General features: G+C 56.0%; 2 protein-coding genes across 2 annotated transcripts; one reads left to right on the forward strand and one right to left on the reverse strand.

Moving 5' to 3' along the window:
* Window positions 1-320: 320 nt before the first annotated feature.
* On the forward strand, window positions 321-1,706 carry C3H16orf90 (chromosome 3 C16orf90 homolog). The gene is made up of 3 exons (XM_068969434.1): window positions 321-366; window positions 799-1,152; window positions 1,549-1,706. Exons 1-3 carry the CDS (start codon window positions 321-323, stop codon window positions 1,704-1,706), a joined length of 558 nt encoding a protein of 185 aa, XP_068825535.1.
* A 3,915-nt stretch (window positions 1,707-5,621) lies between these two features.
* Window positions 5,622-20,744, reverse strand: NAA60 (N-alpha-acetyltransferase 60, NatF catalytic subunit). Its single transcript, XM_068967613.1, has 6 exons — window positions 20,632-20,744; window positions 10,673-10,788; window positions 8,949-9,078; window positions 7,851-7,947; window positions 6,917-7,151; window positions 5,622-5,907 (listed from the first exon to the last, which is right to left on the reverse strand). The coding sequence occupies exons 2-6, from the start codon at window positions 10,780-10,782 to the stop codon at window positions 5,751-5,753; spliced, it is 729 nt and encodes a 242-aa protein (XP_068823714.1). The 5' UTR covers window positions 10,783-10,788; window positions 20,632-20,744; the 3' UTR covers window positions 5,622-5,750.
* Window positions 20,745-21,007: the final 263 nt, after the last annotated feature.

The raw sequence follows: 21,007 nt of genomic DNA on the forward strand, positions 1-21,007 counted from the left end.
ACACCCCAAGAGGTCAGGTCACCCCAGGGAGTGACTCCCCAGACTGCAAGAGCCAAATCTGTTTTGCGTGCCTGTCCCAAGCCGGAGGGACCAGGGACCTCCCCAAGGTTGTGCCCCATCCCCTTGCCCACCTTCCATCTTGCCCCTGCTCTGTACATCATCCCTGCCAAACCTGGAGGTCCAAGAGATGAGGGAGTCTTCCCTGTGACATCACAGAGCTGGTTGCCAAGGGAGCCCTGCAGACCCGCCCACTAGGTGGCGGAGAGCAGAGCCCTGTTGCACATGAGGCCTAGCCGCTCCTCCCCACCAGCTGGCCCTCCATGGAAGCCTTGGTCTGTGCGTTCTCTGAGCTGCGCATAAGAGAAGGTGCCGGGCTGCGGGGAGGAGAGGCAGGAGGAGAGATGCCCTCCTGTCCTGACCTGGGCCCAAAGCCACCAGGGTGGCCCCAGGGACATGCATGCTTGGGAGAAGGGAATGGCCATGGGTCCAGGCCACTTGACCCTGGACACTAGAATGCTCTTTTTAGGGCAGGGGACAAAAGTGGGTGGCAGAAAGAGCCTGAAGTCCTGAAAAGATCTTGGTGCCGAGACCAGGTTTCTCAGCCCTCCCTATGGGCTGGGAGGGAGGAGTGCTAAGTTGGATGAGGGGGATGGGAGGCAGGGGGCGGAGTCCACATGACAGACAGGTAAGCTGAGGCTCTGCAGGCCAGGGTGGGGCTCATCCCACTAGCATGGGACTGTTCTCCCCTCACGGGCACTGGAGCCCACCGGCCACACCCTTCTGCTCTCCCCTCCACAGACGCAGTGAGCTGGGCCCAAGGACACACCAGTCACCCCGACACACCACCCAATATCTACGAGGTGGGCCTGGGGGCCCAGCAGCAGCAGTGCCCCAGTGCCCAGGGAAGCAAGCCCAAGAACTTCCGGCTGCGCCACCTACGGGGCCTGGCTCTCTACCTGCCAGGCCACTTGCAGCCTGCTGGCCAATGTGAGAGCCACTGGCTGGGTCGGCTCCTGGCTGGGGGCTGCCTGCCACAGCCCGAGGGCCTAGTCTGGCCCCTAGACTTAGCACAGGGGACTGTGGGCCAAAGTAACAGCCACCACTCAGCCCTTCTGGAAGCTCAACTGCCCAGGGACAGCCGGGGAAATACAGGTGAGCCTGTCCAGGTGACACAGAGCTAGGGACAGGAGGGCCAGACCCAGGGCAGGGGTGGGCTAGGCACTCAAGACGGACCCAGGTAGTCCCTCTCCACTCCTGAGCTGCCTGGGTACCTGTCCTAGCTCTCCACTCAATGAGGGACCTTAGGCTGCTTTCCCCCACTGGCCATGCCTCAGAATCCTCATTTGTAAAGTGAGGGGTGTAAGTTACAGAAGGGTCTTTCCTGCTTGAACCATGTCTCCCTCTTTCTCCTCCCCTGTGGGGTTTTCTTTAAGGAGAACTGCCCCCCTCCCCTCTGGCTTGGAAGGATGCCAGGTTCAGGGGTCACAGGGTGGGCTGACAGCCTCCCCTGGGTCTCTCTGATCGACTCCTCTCTCCCTCTTTCCTCAGCTTCCAGTTCCAGCATAGACCCAGCCAAGGGTGCCCACTCCCAGTCTGGTTCCCCTGAAGGCTTAGGGCTCAGGCCTAAGAGATCCTGGGGGGCCCCAGAGGAGACCACATGTCCCTTGTGCAAGAGAACCCGCTCTGGGGGCTTGGAGAGGCCGTAGGGATCCGAGTGCCAGGGCTGGTTCTCCCAGCTCAGGACAGGAGGGGAGAGGGTGGCACCAGGAACAGGAGCAGACAGGTCCGGGGCGGGGGGGAAGGGCACAGCCCCCACCAGTAGCACCCCCACACAGAGACACCCGGGCAGCTGCCAGCACCAGAGCCTGGGCCAGCCTTGGGAAAGCTTGAGGGTGGAGGGAGGGAGGACGAGGTCCCACGAGAGGGACAGAGAAAAAGAAAGCAGCCAGGGCATGCCCCTGCAGCCTGCTTTAACTCACGTCAGCCACGGGTACTGCGGAGGCTGGGTGGAGTGGAGAGCTGGGCTCCTGAGGGGCCAGGGAGCCTACATATCTAATGTCAATAAAAGCCAAGGCCTGCACTTCAGTCCCTGGGTTTGTCTGTCATCCGGCCAACTGGGTCAGAGAAACGGCCCCTTGGCACGTGTGCTCTGAGAGCTAAGTTCGGTGTCGCTCCCAGGAGAATCCGAGGTGCTCCCACCCTGAAGAGGGTGCCGTCCTCCTCTGGGCGGGCAGGGTCTCGGCAGGCCTACCAACAGGGCGTGGTGTTCTGGGTGAAGAGGGCAGAGGACAGAGAAAGTTAGGTCGGGCTCAGGGAGGATGTCGGGAAGGAAAGCAAGTTCCCAACCCGGACAGAAATGTTGGCCCTGGCCCCACGCTGCCCACCACTGAGGCCACAGTGGAGCTCACGCTCCCTGGGGACCCCTGGCCGCCCTGATTCTCCAGGCAGAATGGGCACAGCCCTTTTCCCAGCAGGGCGAGACTCCAGGCACCCAGGCATGGGGTTGCTGTACTGGGAGGTCCTCACCCTGGCCCTGCTGCCATCTGGGCTGGGCCACTCTCTGTCTTGGGGGCTGTCCTGTGTGCTGTAGGATGTTTAGTGGTGTCCCTGGCCTCAATTCACTGGATTCCAAGAGTGCCCTCCTCCCAGTGTGGCAACCACAGCCTCTGGGTGGTCTCATGTCCCCTGGGGGGCAGAATCACTCTGGCCAAGACGCCCTGCTCCACATCACTGGGCTTTGGCCTGTGGAGATTGGATGGGAGGATCCGGGTTTGCCTCCATGATCCTCGCCATCTCTGGCTTCCTGTCCTGGCAGCCCGAGCCGGGCCAGCACCTACCTGCCCCTCTCACGGGCCTCTGTCAGACCACACGTGATGGTGTCAAGCACATTCTGGACGTCGGAGAGCAGGCGTCCTTCCAGACACAGGGGAAGGCTCCCTTAGGCCTTGCCCTAGACCTGTATCCTCGGATGGCAGATTCTGGAGACGCTGGTCCCTAGTTGTTGGGGGGGGGGGGTGTGTGTGTCCAAGTTGGGGCCACCAGCCCCAGGCCCTGTCCCACAGGAGGGCCATCTGGAGGAGGACCAGCTCTTGGGGACCAATGCACCCAGGCTGTGGAGGGGCCCGACCTCCCCAGGCTGGGCTCTCAGGCCCACTGCTCACAGCTGTGTGGCTCCTGGGCAACTCCCAGCCTCTCAACCAGTTTTCCTCATTTGTCTGATGGAGGGACAAGCATGACCCCTGTCCCCAGGGACGCCAGAGGCAGAGCCCCCGCCTGAACACTGCCTTGTCATCAGTTCTAAAGCCTTTTCCAAGGCTACATTCCTTAGCAGGGGAAGTTACAACTAGAATTGTAAAAACAATTGCCCATTGAGCTGGAAGCTGGCCTCGGGACTTGCCACGGGACAGGCAGCTCCTGGGCAGCCCTCAGCCTCAGGGTGGGCCCAAGGAGCAGGGCCAGGAGTGCAAAGAGCCGTCAAAGACCGAATGTGACCAACTGAAGTCTATTTATTTGTTTGTAATGAGAAAAAACACTACAATCTGTTCAACACTGGGCTGGACACTGCAATGATTAGGGGGTGGGGATGGAGGGGCAGGGCAAGGCCTCTGAGCTCATTACCAATGTCCAAGGCAGAACCTTCTGGAAAACTCTTCCCTTACCCCAAGAGCCGGGGGGAAAAAAAAAATCACATGGTCATCGTTGATTCAGATTAGGGAGGACACCTAGCTGGGCCTCAGCGTGAAGCTGATGTCAGCTCAGAGGAGGGGAGGCCAAGGCCCTTCTGCCCAGATGCCCTTCATCCCAGGAGACCCCAGGCTTGGAAGTTCCAAGGGAGGGAAGGACGCGGTCACACAGCCCCACCTGCCGTGTTCCCTCTCCAGCTCTTGGGCCATGCACAACTCTGCACCACCCCGTCTGCTCCAGAAGGCAGGGCGGGCAGCGAGTAGCTCTGGGGGATCTGTGCACACTCCTCCCAGAGTTTCTGCCCCAGAGGCGGAGGGATCACAAGGCACGTGACTGCCCCCAGCCTCAAAGGCCGGGTCTCACTTGGTCAACGCGGTGTGCAGCGTCGTCCCGTCCCTTTTGTATCCAGCCAGGTCTTGGAGCTGCAGCTCACAGGGCTGGGGACCTGGGGGGGGCAAGGACCCTGGGGATCCTTGTCAGCACACATCCTCAGCCTGGCTCCCCACGGCAGCTCAGGTGAATGGCACGTCCACCGTCGGCCGGGCAGCTCCGGTCACCCGGGACAGAATGGAGCCAGCCCGTGGGAGGACTCATCCTCCAGGCAGGGGTGTGAGCATCCAGCCTGTTATCCTGAGGCCCATGTGGGGAGCAGAGCCTGAGAGTCGGAGCTCAGGCTGTGGGTGAGGGGCCTCCCTGGCTGTCCCCCAGGAGCCCCAGCCCCAGGTGGAGGGATCAGACTGCTCCCAGCCCCCGGGCCTCTGGGGGCTGGTTCTGGACGAGGGGCTGGCGTTCCTGCTATTCGACCCCTTGTTGTTCTCAGGCTCCTGTGTCTTTAGGGTCAAGTGTGTCTGTAACACTTGGGTTCCTCCCTCCGAGAAGTTAGTTCTGGCTTTGGAGGAAGGAGCTGGAAGGAACGGGCTGAGTAGTGGGGGAGGCCGGTGAGGGGCACAGAGAAGAAGCCCCTTCCCAAGGCCTTGCGCCCCGGGGCAGCGGAAAAAACAGACCCCAGTGAATGCTGCCACCAGAGCCGCCCGTGAGGCCGGTGTGCACACGCAGGGCCGGGCCGGGGCTCAGCGGAACTGAAGGTTTTCAGAGCGGGTAGGAGGCCTGGGAGAGCCTGTGGGGTAGACAAGAAGGGAGCAGGGTGAAGGCCGGGGCGGGAATGCTCTGCCCCTACCCCGGGGAACTGGCCTAGGAGCTCCAAGCCAGGCACTGGCACTCCTCCAGGCCCAGAGTCCCTTCCAGGGACCACCAGCTCCCCTCGGCCCCAGCACAAACCATGGCACCAACAGGGGTGCCAGCCCAGGAGGCCACGGAGCCCTGCTCTGTGGGCTCGGCCCCCATCACAACCTGCTCCAGGTCGTGTCCACGCACGAGTGCACCCTGGTGTTCCCATGGCTCTCAGAAGTGGCTGTGTCCGGGCTGAGCACTCAGCCAGAGCTCAGAGAGTGAGCGGGTGCCACCGGCGCTGTCAAGGTCACGTGTACACCCAGGGAAGCACGGCCGGGGACACGGTGGCACCACGGCCCTGGGAAGAAGCTGAGCACCCGGGGCCCAGGGGAAAGAAACTTGATCTTTCGGTAACTTTTCAACTTTTGAACCGTGTAAGTATGTTTTTTTAAAAAAGGAGTTTAGGACGTGAAAAGACAACGCTCTGGCCAGGGCTTAAGGACTCTGCTTTTCCTCCACAAGTTTCCGAGAAGCGGTCAGGGACCCCCCCTGGCCCTGGGCTCTGTCACCCATGACCTGTGTGGCAGATGCCCACCTGGGGCTGCCTGTCCTCACTGCTGACGGCGTGCCCCCCCCCACCATTTCCCTGACCATCACCCCCTAGGTTTTGCTCCGCTTCCCGCACCCCCTGCTTGGGGTACCTGGGGAGACAGGGCATGCCCCACGTTGCTCTGCTCCCGAACCCACGTAGCACCGGCCTGCAGCTGGAGCGGGCCGACGGGCCCGGCAGGTGGCCACCAGTTCCTCTGCAGAGGACAGCCGCAGTCAGATGGCCAGGAAGGCGGCGTCCGCCAGATGCCGGGGGGTGGGGCCCGGCGGAGGCTGCCTGGTTGGCGTCACATGGTCCGGCTGTACTCGATGCCACCCTTGGCGGAGATGCTCGACCATGGCAGGAAGCTGCAGAGCAGGCTCTGGGCCTGGCGGTAGATCCTGTGTGGGATGGAGCAGGGGCTCAGGTTCGCTAGCGCGGAGCCCAGGTGCTGGATGTAGTCCGTGCGGCTCCGTTAAGGAAGATTCCACCTCACCTGCCACAACGCCCTGGACCACTCGGTCAGCACGGTGACCTGCAGGGCCTGCCTGCACACAACACACCGCTCCTGTGGGCGGCCACGAGCCTGCGCGGCCTCTGCAGGGCTGGGAGCCCCACCAGATGGAGGGGGCTCTGCTGTGCAAACATAGCACCTTCTGAGTGCAGCCCCACACACCCAGACCCGACTGAGGCTGGACGTGACTGGGTGCCGTGGGTGGGGTCTGGTGGAGCAAGAGCTCCTGCTGCCCCTAAGCAGGGCCCTGTCCCTGTGACGAGGAGGGGTCTGCAGTCCTGACCCTGTGGATGCCTACAGAGAGCTCCCCGCTTCACGTGAGCCAGGCCTGCAAGCTTTTGGGTCACCCGTCTTTCCCGTTTATTTCCCTATGAGATGGATAAAGCCTGGACTCATTCATTTAACTTCTGTCTCTCACACACACACATTATTTTGGGGGCCGCTCCCTGTGACTGTTAGGAAGTCTCCTGGCCTCCATCAAATCTGTCAAGGGCCAGAGAGAACTGGCCCTTGAAGAGGAAGGTTGAAGAGGAGGGTGGAGGGCAGGGAAACCCAGCTGGGTCACGCACCTGATAAGGAAGGTTTGAATCCAGAGTTCAAAATCAACAAACAACTCTTTTCGCCTCCCGTGCTTGTTTTCTTCCCTGTCAGCACTAGAGCGGGGGTTTCTGTCGGCCTTAGTCACTGCTGTATCCCCCTCGACCTCAAATAGGAGGCTCTCAGGAGATACTTGACGGATGGATCTTGGGCCAGGCTGACATCCAGGAAGCACCTACTTTCCCAGCATCCACACCCAGACCATTATATCCTGTCAAGAGGTGCTGGTCAGAGTTGCCCACAACACTTGGGTCCCATGAACTTGGCCTCAGGGATGCCACGTGAAGGCAACCATGGCTTCAGTTGGTGCACAAACCCCACTAGGAAGCCACCACCCCTCACCCCCACGAGAGAAAGGATATAGGATGGTCCAGGGCGGGTGGCCGCCGTTGATGTAGAGGACATAGGTAAAGCCATCTTTGAGGACCCCGCGGATGGAGTAGTAGTAAGGGAGATAGTGATGCTGCTTGAAGTCTCTGTTCTCGTAGAAGCTTATGGCTGTGCTGTTGGTGGTGAGGACGTGCAGGTAGATGGCTTTGCAGTGGTCCTGGGCAGTGGTTGATATGTGATCCTTTAGACTCTCAAGTAACAGGGACCCTGAGGGGTGAGAGGAAAGGGGTGGTCAGGGGAAGGGAGCATGAGGCAAAGGCTGACCTTCCAGAACCACCCATCGCCGGAGTCCCTAACATCCGACCCCCTGATGGGGCTTGTCAGGTGAGACTCGAATGTCCCGGACAAGGATGTGAGCCGGCCATGGTCCCTCCCAACTCACTGCCCTCTTAGCCCAGGAAAGCATGGAATGGATGGGCCTGGGTTACGAGGGAAGACCCTGACGCTCACTGGCAGCGTGGGACAGGAGTTTGGAGCTGTGCTGGCGGCAGGGCCCTCAAGGGTGGCAGGCATCCGATAAACCACGGTTGGGACTGTTCCTTCAATTACACTTCTACTCTTAGTCAAGAAAACCCTGGGGCCGGACGTGAGCTGGGGGTGTGGTGAGAGGCACGGTAAGAGGGGCCCATTCTCTAATGAGGATGCCTGGGAGGGGTTATTCATCTGATCTCACCAGATCTGGGAAGGAGGCCACAGCAGAAAGACCCGGTGAAACGTGAAAAGAAGACAGGCTGAAGGCTGAGAGAGGGTGGGGCCGGCAGACTTGTCAGGGGCAGGGAATGAAGGAAGGGTACGAGTCTGGCCCTGACAGAAGGCCAAGGTATAGAGCAAGAGACCGAAAAGGTCTTATGAGAGAGTCGGCAGGGAGCAAGGGTGAGCTGGGCCTACTTACAGGCCACCCCTTACCTATCCCGTGCTTCCTGAACTCCTTCACCACTCCCAGGCTGAGGATGTACGCGACCTGTGTGTCCACGGAGAAGCTGGAGGCCAGAATATCTCCGTCCTAGAGAGAAAGTCAGAGACGGTCGGGTCAGCAGTGGAGGCCCTGGTCCCACTGCAGGACACGCACAGCTCCCAGGCCGACTTCCGGGACACACACCTGGGGGGACACCAGGGCAGGAGACCCCAGGACAGGGGACAATGGAGAGCCACCCCACCCCCATGGAGGCGAGAGGCTGTGGGCCCTTCCGTGAGAAACCGCTGCGAACAGAACACGTGCAAAGCTGCTTCTCTTGGGGCGGGTGGCAGACCACGTGGGAGGGTTAGCAAAGCTGGACCAGAGCCGTCACGGCGGGAAGAAGCGCCGCTCAGGGGGCCCTCGGTCCGTGTCAGTCCTCGTGCCAGGAGACGAGGCGGCCCCACGGGGCGCGGGCGCTGTAACTGAAGGACCCCACACAGTCCCACGGGGTCCTGGAGTACAGGGGGAGGCAGGTGGGGGCGGCCGAGAGACATGACAGCCCACGTGGCCTCTTGGTTCCAAAGATGGACCACCGGACTGAGAGTCACGCCGCTGACCCAGACCAGGTTCTCATGTTCTTCTGCCTCACAAAGAACCGGAAGGCTCTGCTGTGTGTGTGGTTTTCACTCCCTCACTGGAAAGGACACTTCTGACTCGGCCTGTGTTCCATCCCGTGCTCGCTAAGTGGCTCCAGGTGCTGGATCAGGGGCGGCCAGGCCCGTTCTCACCCCAGCCTCCGCCCCACAGTTAACCTGGATCCAGGCGGACACACCTCCGGCCTCAGGGAGGAAGCCTCCTTCCAGCTCTTGTGACTCGAAGCCACAGGAAGCCAGTGTACCGATCACCCTCCTCCCTATTTCACAGTGGTCACTGTGAAGCCCACGGTCAGGTCGTGCAACTTAATGCATGTATGACTGTGTCACAAACACACAGAATGAAACCAACCACTTAGGACTCTCACACGCTATCTAGGCTCCCGAGGATGGGGCCCAGAACAGGTAGCGTCCAGAGGTGTCAGCCCCTAAGCCATCACTGCAGACACTCACCTCCTTGTGTATCTTGGTCCGATTCTTAATTTCAGCTACAATCATCCCCACGATGTCACCCCTGTAGGTTGCAGCGAGGGAAAAGAACTTCTTGTTGGAGGTGATATCACGATACCATGAGTCTGGGTACCTGAGGAGGAGACAAACGCAGGTGGACAGGCCGAAGGTCAGGTCCAACCACCGCTGTGCTTCAGAGAGTAGAACCACGGGGGACCCTTGGCTGCTCCGTCCACCACTCAGGGTCTGCCCACCACCCAGTCTCCACCAAAGTGCATCACCCTCAGAGTTGCAACTTCTGATAGCCGTTATCTGTCCAGATGGGACCGTTCACTGCTGAGTGGCCTTTGAGTTTGGGGCACACGAGGGTAAGGTGTGTCCAGAGCTGCTGGGGCTGCTCAGCAAGAGCCCCGAGGGCAGCAGGGAACAGAGCAGCGAGGCAGTGCTGAAAAGGCAGAGTCAGCTGCAAGCCAGGAGACTCGGACAGGTGGGAGTGAGGGGTGGTTTCCTGACGGGCTAGGTTAGCCTGGGATTCCTTTCTTGGGACCAAGAGCAGAGGAGGGTCTCGGACCACCCCTGGAGACCCAGGGAGGTGCTCTGCTCGGGTCTGCTCTGTAGAGGCCACTGCCCCCTGCCCCCGCCAGAAAGTTCCACAGAAGCTGAGCATCACCCTGCCTCCTCTCCTGGTCCCTGTGAGTCCCACCTTCTGACCAGCAGTGTCAAGCTGGCACAGCGGCCAGGAGTGAGCCATCACACGACCCGAGGGGACTACAGTTCTGTCCACCGTCTTTAGAACCTGAGGCCTCCAGCCCAGCCATCTCCAAGGAGGCAGGAAGGCCGGGCTCCTCAGAAGCCCAGAGACTCCGGCCGGTGAGGCTCCATCTGCCCCAGGTTACCCTCAGCAGGATCTACTCCACAGACTTGCTGGATTCCTGTCCAGCGGTGGGACTGCTGGGCTGATGGTCACTTTCTATGAAGCCACTGCTAGCCCACAGCACACTCCCATCAGGGAAGTAAGGGGTGGGCAGCCGGCTTCAACAGGTTTGAGGCTGAGACTCATGGAGATGTGATGCTGGCAGGATTGTGTTTATTTTCAGTTTTTAAGAGTTTGTACTATTTTTCCTCACTATAAATGCTCTACGAGCCTATTATAGGAAAATGCAGGAAACAGAGACAAGCAAAACCAGACAAAACTTATAGTTGCTAATCATCCAGCCAAAGAATTACCAAAAACATTTGCTACATGGCACATCTCCTCCTAAGCTTTTATCTTATACATGCTTTCAAATAAAAGAGGGATTGTGGTATATTCTGGCTTCTGGTCTTCTTTTTTCACCTACTATCTCACACATACACACAAACATATAAACCTCGAAGACAGATTTCTTTGCCCCTGGCTGGATAATACTGTACTTCTGCGTGTACATCCCCTGATGTAGGGAACCAATTCCTTTCTGTTGGGACACTTAGGTTGCTTCTTGGTTTTCTGAATGTCATAAGCAGCACTGCATGAAGCTGTCTCGTAACTGACATAAGAACACGGTGAGGGGCAGAGAGACCAGGGGCGCCAGGGAGCAGGGCCTGGGGCCCCGACGGGTGAGGGGGCTCTCGGTCACCAAGGCACCAACATAGCGAGCCCCCCAGCTTCAGCACTCTGTGCACAGGACCCCGGCCACCCCCACCCCAATCCCCACTCCAATCCCCACCTGCAGACCCGCTGGACTTACTCGATGGGGAACCAGTCGCCACACAGGTGCTTCACGGTGTCTATGTCATCGTGGCAGAGGAGGCGCAGGCTGACCTCGCTGAGCGCGCTTGACGGCACCGCCTCTGTCATTCACACCTGTGGGGGAGGGGCGTCAGGAGGGCAGCACACCCCTCGGAACCTCCTCCTGAGGCAATCTGCAAGGCTGGCGGGATGGGAAGGCTCACAGCGGCCCCACGGGTGGAGGCCTCTCCCTTCATGAGTGTTCCCGCACCAGGCATCACAGACAGCCCACCCTGCAGAGAAGGCCTGGGAGGATGGGGATACCCAAGGGCCCCTCCCTGCTCACCGGGGACGCTCCTGAGCCCCGTGGAGGGCAGCTGGCCTCTCTTCTCTCCTGCTTCAGCCCCACTGAGCTGCACACTGAGTGCCCACACCCACCCCGCTTCCCCTCACCCGCTGTTCCCCCACTGGGAGGGCACACGGCCCCGCCTCTCTGCCTGGGTCAGTGGCATCCTATGACCCAGAGCTCAACGGCCCCAGGCCTGGGCTGGGGGGCCCCAGGGACCTGCTTGATTTAGAGTGGCACTTACGGGGTGGGCTGTTTCTCCTCCCTCATCCAGGAGATTTAAGATTCATGTACAGAGAAAGACTTCGAGAGATGCCGGAGGTTCAAATCAGGGGCTACGAGTTGCAACGACTAAATCAGGAAGCTACGCTCAACCCAGACAGGAGGGTCAAGCATGGGCTCCGACGAAGCACCTACACACCCAGGACCAAGCAATTGCCAAGGAAAAGCCGAACCCTGCGCCCCCTGAGGTCCTACAGCCACAGGACCCCCAGGGATGGAGGCCAGCTTGCCAGTGCCTCTAGTAAAATACACAAAGCCCTTAGGGCCCCTGCCTAAAGTGCTGGGTCTGAAGCAGATCAAGCCTCCAGGCCACCCGGTACATGGGCACCATGACATCTGACACACACCGAATGGGTGGCATTCTACATGACAGCTGCCTGCTCTCTTCAAACACTCAATGTCATTAAAAAAAAACAGAAGTAGAATGAAAGAGACAGGGAGACCTACAACCAAACATGATGTGCAAACTCCTTCTGGAAAACACAAAAAGTCAAACAACATTTGGGAGAAACTTAAATATGGGCTAGACGCCAGAAGATGAATTTATTATGAAATGATTATGAACCTGTTACTGTCTCAGATGTGGAAGGTGGAGTGCTCCTGTAGATGGTCTTCGAGATGCTCTGCTGAAATACTTCAGAGTGAGGCATCATCGGGTTTAAAACTAAATAACTCAAAATCTTTTCAACTGCTTAGGAAGCAAATGTGACAGAATGCTGTTAGCGGTTGCATCTAAAGTGGCAGGTTTATATAAAACAAGAACTGACTGTTTACACATTCCATTTTTCTATGCATTTGAAATTTTCCTTAACAAAAGTTGCAGTTGGGGCGGGGGAAATGACAGTTCTGTGCAGGGGACACCATGAGGGCCCAGGCAATGCCAGAGGCCAAAGGGTGCCCAAGGCCAGAGCCCTCCTGCTGCCGGAAGTGCCACACCCTCCTCTTCCCTGGAAGACCAGCTCCAGGAGGCTGGTCTGGGGTTTGACGAGCACAGGCCAGCCTGAGAAACGGGGTGACAAGACTGCCTGCCCGCATCACCCTTGACAGAGCTCCAGGTGTCTCACTGGCTGTGCCCACCAGGCTCTCGACCAAGAGCTGGGGTCCTCTGAGCTCCGCAGGAGGAGCTGCAGGACCGGAGGTGCCGGCTCACCCTCCGCAGTCTCTCCCCAGAGTTGGCAGGACAAGTGCCAGCGACCAACAATCTCAGTTGCAGAGCGCGGCCGCAGGCAGATGCTGGGTACCTGGGGAGCTGGTGCCACAAGGAGCACCAGGAAGCAAGGCTTTGACCTGTGGTACCTGCACCAGGGGGCTGACTACAAAGAGGCTGGGGTGGGCGCTTCCTGAGGGGACGGAAATGTTTTGCATCTTGACGGCAGTGGTTACGTACACAAACGTATATATTCATATATTGAACTCATTGGGTATATTGTTGTATGTATATTAAACATCAATAGAGTTGGTTTTAAAACATTTTAAAGGTTGAGGAGTGACGGCAAAGGGAGAGACTGATAATAAGTGAGCAACTTGCCAGTCCTGGGATTTACACATTTTCACCCTAGTGTCCTTGTGACAATGCTCTTGACCAAAGGGGCAGGATTCCCCTGCTCAGCGTTCACGAAGAACACTGGCCTCAAAGACACACAGCTATTTGTGGATTCTCACATCCCTATTAAAAGTACTTGGATGTTTTCAAAGGCCATTCTTTAGATGCCTTGATTTAAAAATAGAGACATGTCACATCTAACTAAGGGGAAATGTAGTATATTATTGTGCCTGATCTGCCCGACCCCAACCGACTGGAGTGGAGGAGGGAGAATCCGGCACCCACGTGCCAGAGAGAAAGGGATGTTCGGGGGGTGGGGGGTGGTCAAGATGGAAGGGGTACGGTGGGCAGTGCTGGTCCACCACTGGAGGAGAGGCCGGGAGACTGACGTCTGACACCTGTGGGGACCCCGCTTGTCCACCTGGAACCTTCAGCCAAGTACTGACCTCCTGTTGCTATGTGCTGCCCTATGGGCTTAAGGGACAAGGACTCAGAAGACTCACTGGAGGACAGAGGCGGCAGGTGAACCGGAGCAAAGCCCCTGAGTCAGCCCTTTGTCCCGAGCCCCAGGGGGCTGGAGGCACAGGCACACAGGCCACCTTTCCATGCATTTCCCTACGAAGACACAGACACACAAATCCTACGATAGCAGGGACACACTGCGCAGAAGACACAGTTCAGGCCTGCAGCAAGAGTTCTCCCGGGCTTGCTAGGTCTGCCTCCTGCCCTTGGCCTTCGGGGGTGGGCGAGAGGAACATTTCTAGAAGGGACAGAAATTGGATTCTCCAAGATGATGAAGGACCAGCCCTCTCACCTCTCCATCTGTCCTTTCTCCTTCCCTAAACCTCGTCCCCATGGGCTGTCTGCAAGAGTCATCTTCCTTCTGAGCTGAAATGACCTCTCGGGTCCCTGTGTTGACGCCATGCGGTGGCTGGGGATGATGCCTGATCACCTGGGCGTGCGCTCCCAGACCCCACTTCCCAAGGGACTGCACGTGCCCAACCAGAAGACAGAGTGAACTCCAACATCTCAGGCGTATCTTCCACCCCACCCCCCAGCTGCCAAGTGCTGGGGATTCAGGACCTGGGGACTCGGGATGGGACTGCTCTAGTTTTGGGAGGGGTTTCCTGGCACCATCACAACGCCCATGGGGCAGAGCACCACCCTGGCCTGTCCCTGCACTCTGGGCCCCTTCTCAAACAAAGCACGGGAAAGATCAGTGCATACTCGTCCACGGTACAGAGTTAAAGACCACCAGGGCCCTCCAATGTGCAATTCTGCAGGCACCAGGCTTATTGGCTCGACAAACCCAACAGATTCCAAGCTCTTGCCTTCAGGATGGATGGCGCAAAAAAGCAAAAATAAGCCAGTGATGGACACATGGCACCACCCTGCTCATCAGTAAAATGGGCTGAAGGGCTCAGAGCAGGGAGTGAGGGAAACCGTGAACGCTCAGCTCAGCTCATTTGTTCAAGTGAGCAGCCATCTGGGGGCGGGGGTGGTGGGAGCTGTCTCTGCAGCAGCCTGGGAGCCTTTCAAAGCCTGAGAGTAGGAGGAGAAATATGAATAATTTACAGGAGACAAGACACAAACACCCAGCACTGTGGGTTCAAAGCACCTCCCTCTTACAGCCCGCCACATGATGCCCCAAGGGGAGCCCACAGGCCCCTCACACACAATTTAAGACACATCACTTCACCCGCGAACTGTTAACAGTGGGGGATGCCATTTGTGTGATATTCTAAAACTGGCTAAAGAAACTGACGGTAAGAGCAATGAGAATGCGGTGGGGGACAGAGGACCTCGATGGGGGGGCATAGGTTGACTCGCGGGACCGGTGACAATGTTCCCATGTCCATCGGGGTCGTCAACCACGTTCACCTGCACACTTCAGATCTGCCGTCTGGGCAGCACGTGAACCATCTCTCGACTTAAAAACAAGACAACAACCAGTGGTCCGGAGCAGTCCCAGGGTCAGCCCGTGCTTCCCTCTGGGCCAGAGGTTTTATGACCACCGCCCCCATCGCAAAGAGAATCCATTCATTTTTTTATCAAAGTTGTACTGAAAACCCAGGCCCCGCACTAGACACTGTGGTTGTAGTAAAGAGCAAAGATGGACATCTCTGATCACTGGCGGGGCTGGAGCGGGTGGGGAAGGTGTGTGTTTTCTTGCTCTTTTACCTAAATACTCTCAGAAACGCTTCCTTTGCTTGAGGAATTCCGAGGCAAACAGCACATCAGTGAACACAAAGAATGCCATCCAGCAGGCTGAGCAGGGAGGGGTTAACACACCTGTCGGAGGGGATGCTCCCCTCCCAAGGCCTCAGGAGAAGGCAGGAGATCCCCAAGCATCACTCAAGGTGTTTTCCTTGACTATTTGATCCGCCTCCTTGAATCAGGAGTTCCAGGAGGAGAAACAGAGTCCCGAACCATCCCACGTGCGTCAGCTCATGCCCTCCCTGCCAAAACCAAGAGGGATCAGTGGCTCACAGTATTTCTTACAGCAGCGGAGTCCAAGGGAAAGGCAAGGCTTCAAGGCCACACACGTCCGGTGCACACGCACTGTCTGGCTCCCCCTGCCACATGCAGGCCCTGGGTCCTGGCAGGGCTGTGAAGCGGGGACCGAAGTCCTCACAGGACACGTGCAGAGCGCCTGCCAGGCGGGTAGAAGTAAGCCCTCTGCAAACGGTGGCCGTGACTGCCAAGTGCCAAATTCTCTTCCAGGGACTAGTGAACGTGCGGGATCTGCACTTGAAACTCGGGCCGTCACCAGATTCTCGAGGATGAGAAGGAGAATGACTTCTTACAGAGACGGGCCCCCTCAGCACTGCCCGGGTCTGGGGCTGAAATGGATGCTGCTGGCAGTTCAGTTTGAAAGGGAAAAGCACAGCCATGGCAGTCTCGGGTTCAGAAACCCTGCCTGTCTCTCACCGCTGCCCCTTCAGCAAATCAGCCCCCACCCCAGCCCTTTCCAGCACTTGTGCTTTTTCCACCTCACTCTGCTGGGCTTTGTTGTTTTTACATTTGACTTTTTAATCTCTGCGTCCCTGGGTTTGTATTTAAGATCCTTCAAAATCCAACAGATATTAAATGTGAAAGTGGGTCAAATTAGGTATAAATTAATACTAGACCATGTGGTTAACTTTCATAACAAAAATTATTTTTAAAAAGAAATTCAACCTCCTCTCAGCATTTGCCTGTGAAATTAAGGCAGACGTCTGTTTTACATCACTCACTTCTGCCTCATTTGAGTTTTTTTTTCCCTAAACAATGAGCTTGTTTTTATTATCAGAAAAAAATAAAGACTTCCAGGTGATATGTGAAAATTCAGAACACATTTTTTACATTACAATAATCTGTTTTTAATTGTAACAACTTGGGATTTTATAATGTCTCTTCAAATTATAAGTAGAATGGTTATCCATTTTGCCCCAAAATAGACTCTCAGTGCCAATGTTTAAGCCCCATACCCTTGGAATAGCACGGCATTTATGCACTGATGCCAGAAATAAACATTATAAACACAGACCCATACTTGTAATGAAGCAAAGAGGAGGCAGTTGTTGGTAAGAAAAATATTTTAAAGAGTTCCTGTGCAATTATTACAAAGAAAATTCAGTGGCCATATAAAAATCAATTTAAAAAATATTTAAAGGCTTCAGGACAACCATCTAAAAAAAACCGAAAAAGGTTTAAAAAGGAACATCCCCCATTTGTTAAATGCTGTTTAAAACTTTGTTCATGGTAAAATAAGAATCAACACACAACATGAAGCAAAAACTCAAAAGCCCCCTCCTCACTTCATCCTCAGTAAAATGAAGGTTAACAGATTCTTTAAAAGCAAACTTTTTAAATAGGAGAGGGCTTAGTGGGTACGGGGCCCGAGGGGGCTTCTGAGGTGGAGGTTTCACTGGTACATAACAGCAGGACCAAATGTCAAGCAGAGTACTTTTCTGTATGTTTCTGAATATTTCCACAAAGAAGTTAAACACAGGAGGCCAGAAGAGAAACAATACTGTAATTTGAAGCTAAGAGTAGAAAGAGCAGCAAATATCTGGCCAGCAAGACCTTCTCAATAGTTTACAACTAGAATCACAAGGAAGCATGTAAAAAGAAACAAGTTGTTAGAAAGGAGCAAACAACTCAGTGCTACCGGAACTCTGGAAACACTGTTGTAGTAACACTGTCCAGATAAAAATCCTTTCAGCAGCTAAGGGACAACTACCCAGAGACTATTTTAGAAAAAGAAATTGCTTTCTTTTCAGTTATTTTTAAGATGGGCTCAAATTTCACTACTTTTCTGCCCAAATAGTTTGCTGTCCTATTTCAAGAATGCAGGAAATAGAGGAACACAATTTACTGTTTAATAACAACAAGAAATAGAACTGGAAGAATTTCTTTTTTCAATGTGGTCTGTTTTCTTTGGTCTTCCTGTGGAAGCAAGCGGACAAACATTTGTTCTGAGTCCTTTTCCCCAATCAGTTCCTCTTTACTTCTTTACAAATGCAAATCTTTTTTAATTTGGCTATGTGGCATATGGGATCTTAGTTCCCTGACCAGGGATCGAACCCACGCCTCCTGCATTGGAAGCTTGGAATCTTAACCCCTGGACCTGTGAATATTATTAGAATGTTTATGTCTGGCATCAGTGTGCAAGAGCTGGGTTATTTCACAGGTATAGACCTTAAACGTTGACACTAAGAGAGTCTATTCACTGGAAGAGGCATTTTAAGATCTCTATGTGGTCACACTCATAGGTGCCTCTCATCATCAGTATTCCAAGTGTTGGCCCTGCCTGAGCTGGAAGTCAGCCTCAGGTGAGGAGATGGGGAGTATGAGAGGCCCTCAGGACAGGACTAGGGACTGATGGGCCCTCATGTGAGGTGACACCCTGACCATCCAGACTCTGCTGTGGGCGCCTCGAGGTGACCGTCACATGTTGGCCAGCCTCTGCAGAGCGGCACTCAATGGACCACTGGTTCAACTGCTGACACAGACCCCAAACCACTACGTGCAGAAAGCCCTGGCTCCCTGTTCAGATGTCCTCCCATCACTCCAGAGGCACTGAGCAAACATTTCAGGTTCAGAGCAGTGTCAAGGGTTTTTAAACACACAGGTCTCTCTTTAGCCTCTCTTTAATCAGCACCAGGCTTCAGGGAACCCTGACCTGGCCTGCCAGCCAGCCTTGATCAGAAGTCACGCTAAAATCATCATATTTCGGGAAGGAGGTCTGATCCCAGAATTATCAAAGACACTTAGAAACATTTGTTGAATGAAATTCAACCTTACAACTTGGCCAGAAAGAGACCCAGGAGTTCCAGCATCACTTTGCAGATCAGTGTTTTACTCGAAAGCACTGCATGTGGACGGAAGCAGGATGCAAGATCTAGATCCTAATCTTCATTTCAGCAAACGAGGAACTGAGGTGGGAGAGCTAGGAGGACTCCATGGGTTTCTTCCAGAAAAAGAAGTCAGGGGAGGAGGTGGTGGAGGCGAAGCTGTGGAGAGGGAGGAACCTCCATTTAAGAGAAGGCCTGGCAGCTGACAAGCAGCCAGCTTTCTGTTCAGGTAGGAGAGCCATCAGCAGCGAGCAGAGAACTCGAGGCATTTTGGCAGAGATCTGCACTGCCTCATACTCAGAACTCAATACCTGTGGCTGATGCCAGGTAAGGATTCTGGGTCCACCTGGTCTAAACATATCTCAGCTGCTAGAAGACAAACTGCTACGAGCCAGTCCACTGAGGCTGGGACAGTCTGCGGGGCAGAGCACCAGGTGAGCAATGATGGCCCCACCCTTCTTAGTTCTAGTGTCTTCATTTCTCAAATCTCCTAACATCCAGGAATTTTCTTCCAACACAGGCAGAGGCCAAGTTGCCAAACAACATCAACAGGTCACATCTGAAGTCTGAGAGTGGGTGCGGTTAAAATAAACATGGTGATAAAGTCACTGTAAGTGACAGTGGGAAGAGGCTAAAGGTAAGACACACACACAGACCTTTTAAAAGAGTGTGTGTATTTTTTATTTTGGCCTGTGAACATCACACCATGCACTGACTCTGTTACTTACAGGTTTTAACCATCTTCATAGAAATCCAGCTCTTCTGGAAATACACTGAGATGGAACTTCAGCAAACTGTGGCCCAAAGGAGGAGCCCAGGCACACTGCTTCTCAAAGGGCCAAGTGAAGTGAAAGTGAAGTCACTCAGTCGTGTCCGACTCTTTGTGACCCCATGGACACCAGGCTCCTCCGTCCGTGGGATTTTCTAGGCAAGAGTACTGGAGTGGGTTGCCATTTCTTTCTCCAGGGAACTTCCCGACCCAGGGATCGAACCCAGGGACAGATACTTTACCGTCTAAGCCACCAGGGAAATCCAAAGGGCCAAAGTGTGCAACAGGGGAGATGAAGACCTATGTCATGCTCAGCCATGACCACTTGTTAAATGACAGGGACTTCTATTTCAGCCACCCTTGAGTTTCTTCTGGCCTTGAATCCTTTCTTCTCAAACTGAGCTTAAAGCAATTCAGGGATTTTTGCAAGAAGAGAGGATTTGTTTTGCTCCAGCTGCTTTTAATTCAGTGCTGTCCAAGACTACCCTTTCTCCCTGCCTCACAAGCCAGTACTGTTGGCCAAAGGACTTCTAACACTTATCTGTACATACAAAGTGCTTCACAGAATGTGGTATTTCTACCACTGACCTGCAGTCATACTGACTTTCCCGGTTCAGGCAGTTAAGCGCTAACATTAAATTTTCTGCCTTCTGTGCTCCAGTAAAATATCTGCACCCAGCAAAGTTCTCTTCAGTTCTGACTCTCTGATTACAACCAGTCCAGGTACCAAAGGGCTGTAGGGCTGTTATCCCTTTCCTTCAAGAGAAACTAACAAAATGGTATGGCTTAAGGACTGGGCAGAGTGAAAACTGACCAAGAAAGCAGCCAATAGCCACGTTTATGGCAGAGTGACTCCTCCTCTCATCCCCAGACCCCGAGGTCCATCATTTCCTGAACACACAGATAAATGCTGTTAGTGGTCCAGGGAAAGCGCTCAGCCTCCCTGAAAATCTTCTCAGGGGAACAAACCAGAGACTACAGATTCCCTCTGTTACATGGGAAGCGCCCAATCAACGGGGCAGAGGTCAGCGGTGGTGCAAGGGTCTGCACGGCCAACCTTTACCCCAAAATGTAAGGAATTGAGCTGTCTTAACCAACATATACAGCTTAAGGAGTAACAAGCGGAGACGACTGAGAAAGAGTTCCAGAGTTTCCAGAGTTCACGGGAGGGCAAAAAAGTCGCCAAGTAACTACAACCCATGCAACAAGTACCAAAGCAGCGGTGGGACCCGGCGAGGCGGCAAATCGCTGGACTGTGAAAAGGACGGGCCCGGCACCTCCCGCGAGGCCCGGCGGGCAGCAAGGGGTAGGCTGCCCTCTGCTTCCAAATCTCCCCGCCAGCTCGTCCCGAGGCCTGGCACGGAGGCAGCCCAAGCAAAAGGATCGGGATCGCGCCCCTGAGGCGCCCCGAGACTGGGGCCTCGGCCCCCTCCTCGCCCCGGGAAACGCGAGCTCTGTGATCGCCCTGAAACTCCGCGGAGATGTCTGGGCGCTGGCTGGAGGGGGCCGCTCCCCACCCTCCCTCGAACCGACGGGATGTCCCACGCCCCGCCAGGGCCGCCTCTGGCCCCCTGCACCCCGGTAGGAGCCCGAGACGGCGCTGCCGCCCCGGGCCGGAACTGCTCCCCTGCCTCCCTTGACGCCCGCCCTTGGCCGGCCCAGGCGCTCCGCCGCAGGCCCGAGCCCCGGGATGCCTCACCTTGGGCGGGAGCCGGCGGCAGCGGACGGCGTTCTAGGGCTCAGTGCATCCTTGGTTCGCAGGGAGCCAGGAAGTGGGGCCTCGCGGCGCCCGCAACCAGTTATGTAACCGGCAGGGGCCGCAGCCGGGACGGAAGCCGCGGCCCGAGGCACTTCCGCCTCCCGCGCCGGGCCGGCGGCACAAGCGGAAGCCCATTGGCCAGCGGCGTCCACGTGGGGCGGCAACTCGCGACGCCGACGCCGCCATCTTAAGAGCGGGCGGGCCTGGCGCGAAGCCGGGCATCGGAGAGAGTGGACACTGGAGAAGCTGGGACGTCAGCGGTGGAGCAGCGGAGGCACCTCTAGGGGGCGCGTCTGCTAGAGGCTCGCGAGGCTCT

This window comes from Capricornis sumatraensis, chromosome 3 (genome assembly GCF_032405125.1).
Source record: "Capricornis sumatraensis isolate serow.1 chromosome 3, serow.2, whole genome shotgun sequence".
NCBI lineage: Eukaryota > Metazoa > Chordata > Mammalia > Artiodactyla > Bovidae > Capricornis > Capricornis sumatraensis.